Source organism: Eurypyga helias, unplaced genomic scaffold (assembly GCF_000690775.1).
Source record: "Eurypyga helias isolate BGI_N326 unplaced genomic scaffold, ASM69077v1 scaffold29447, whole genome shotgun sequence".
Taxonomy (NCBI): domain Eukaryota; kingdom Metazoa; phylum Chordata; class Aves; order Eurypygiformes; family Eurypygidae; genus Eurypyga; species Eurypyga helias.
The window spans coordinates 592-1,710 of record NW_010264121.1 but is presented as its reverse complement, the minus strand read 5'-3'; the positions used below and the strand labels follow the sequence as shown (position 1 = coordinate 1,710).

The 1,119-nt window shown below is 61.3% G+C and overlaps 1 protein-coding gene across 1 annotated transcript in view; it reads left to right on the top strand.

The window, feature by feature from the left end:
• The window catches only part of LOC104513076 (glycogen phosphorylase, liver form-like), a gene marked incomplete at both ends in the record, with an annotated part of 3,738 nt that extends 2,960 nt beyond the window's left edge, over positions 1–778 (top strand). The window contains 3 exons of the mRNA XM_010156304.1: positions 154–285; positions 507–618; positions 696–778. Coding sequence (XP_010154606.1) covers positions 154–285; positions 507–618; positions 696–778 — 327 coding nt within the window. The remainder of the gene's footprint in view (positions 1–153; positions 286–506; positions 619–695) is intronic.
• Between the last annotated feature and the right edge of the window lie 341 nt (positions 779–1,119).

The following is a 1,119-nucleotide window of genomic DNA, read 5'->3' as shown; positions in this document are numbered from 1 at the left end:
TGGCCTTGCACTCTGCCATGGAGGGGGCATCCACAGCTTCTCTGGGCAACCTGTTCTAGTGCCTCCCCACCCTCTCTGGGAAGAAGTTCTTCTTCAATGGGGAGGTCACCAGGGGCTGAGTGGCTCTGTCACCGCTCTCTCTCCCTCTCGTAGGTGGAAGAAGCCGATGACTGGCTCCGGCATGGGAACCCCTGGGAGAAAGCCCGTCCTGAGTACATGCTGCCCGTGCACTTCTATGGCCGGGTCGAGCAGGCTGCCAGCGGCACCAAGTGGGTGGACACCCAGGTATGGGCTGGGGCGCAGCCTTGTGGGACTGGGGTGGGGGCAACCCCGCTGGCATGGCTTCTCCCATCACCCAGGAGCCAGGGATACCAAGCACATTCCCACAGATGCAACCCCGTGAAGGCTCCTGCGGGATGGGAGGGGTCTGGTAGGGCTGGGTGGGATGTGGGGGGACACCAGCCGGGGGGCACGGCCCCGCTCTGACTGCCCTGCCGATGCCGTAGGTGGTGCTGGCGCTGCCCTACGATACCCCCGTGCCCGGGTACATGAACAACACCGTCAACACCATGCGCCTGTGGTCGGCTCGGGCACCCAACGACTTCAACCTGCGGGACTGTAAGTGGGTGCTGGCGGGGTGCTGAGCGGGGTGGGGGGCAGTCCTGCACCCACCTTATCCTTCTGCTCCTCCCCAGTCAACGTCGGAGACTACATCCAGGCAGTGCTGGACAGAAACCTGGCAGAGAACATATCCCGTGTCCTCTACCCCAATGACAACGTGAGTCATGCTGCATGGAGGGGGGCTGTCCCTGGTTTAGGGTGCAGACCCTCTTGCTGGGACATGGCAGAGATGTTTTTGTTGTGTTTCAAGCCACCTGTAGTGCTTGGATGGGGGTGGCTGCCTCTCCCGGTGCTTCCCCGCCTGCAGCAGAGACACATCCGTTCCTGGGCAAATCCATGCTCAGCATGGTAAAGGGAAGAGAGAGGGAATGAGCGTGTCCTGAAGAAATGTTCCTCGAGTTCCAAAATATGACAGGAGGGCAAACTGATGAGCACTGCTGGCATTTTCCTGCCCATCCCCTGCAGCCCAGGGCCGGAGACTGTGCCTCAAATTGCCCT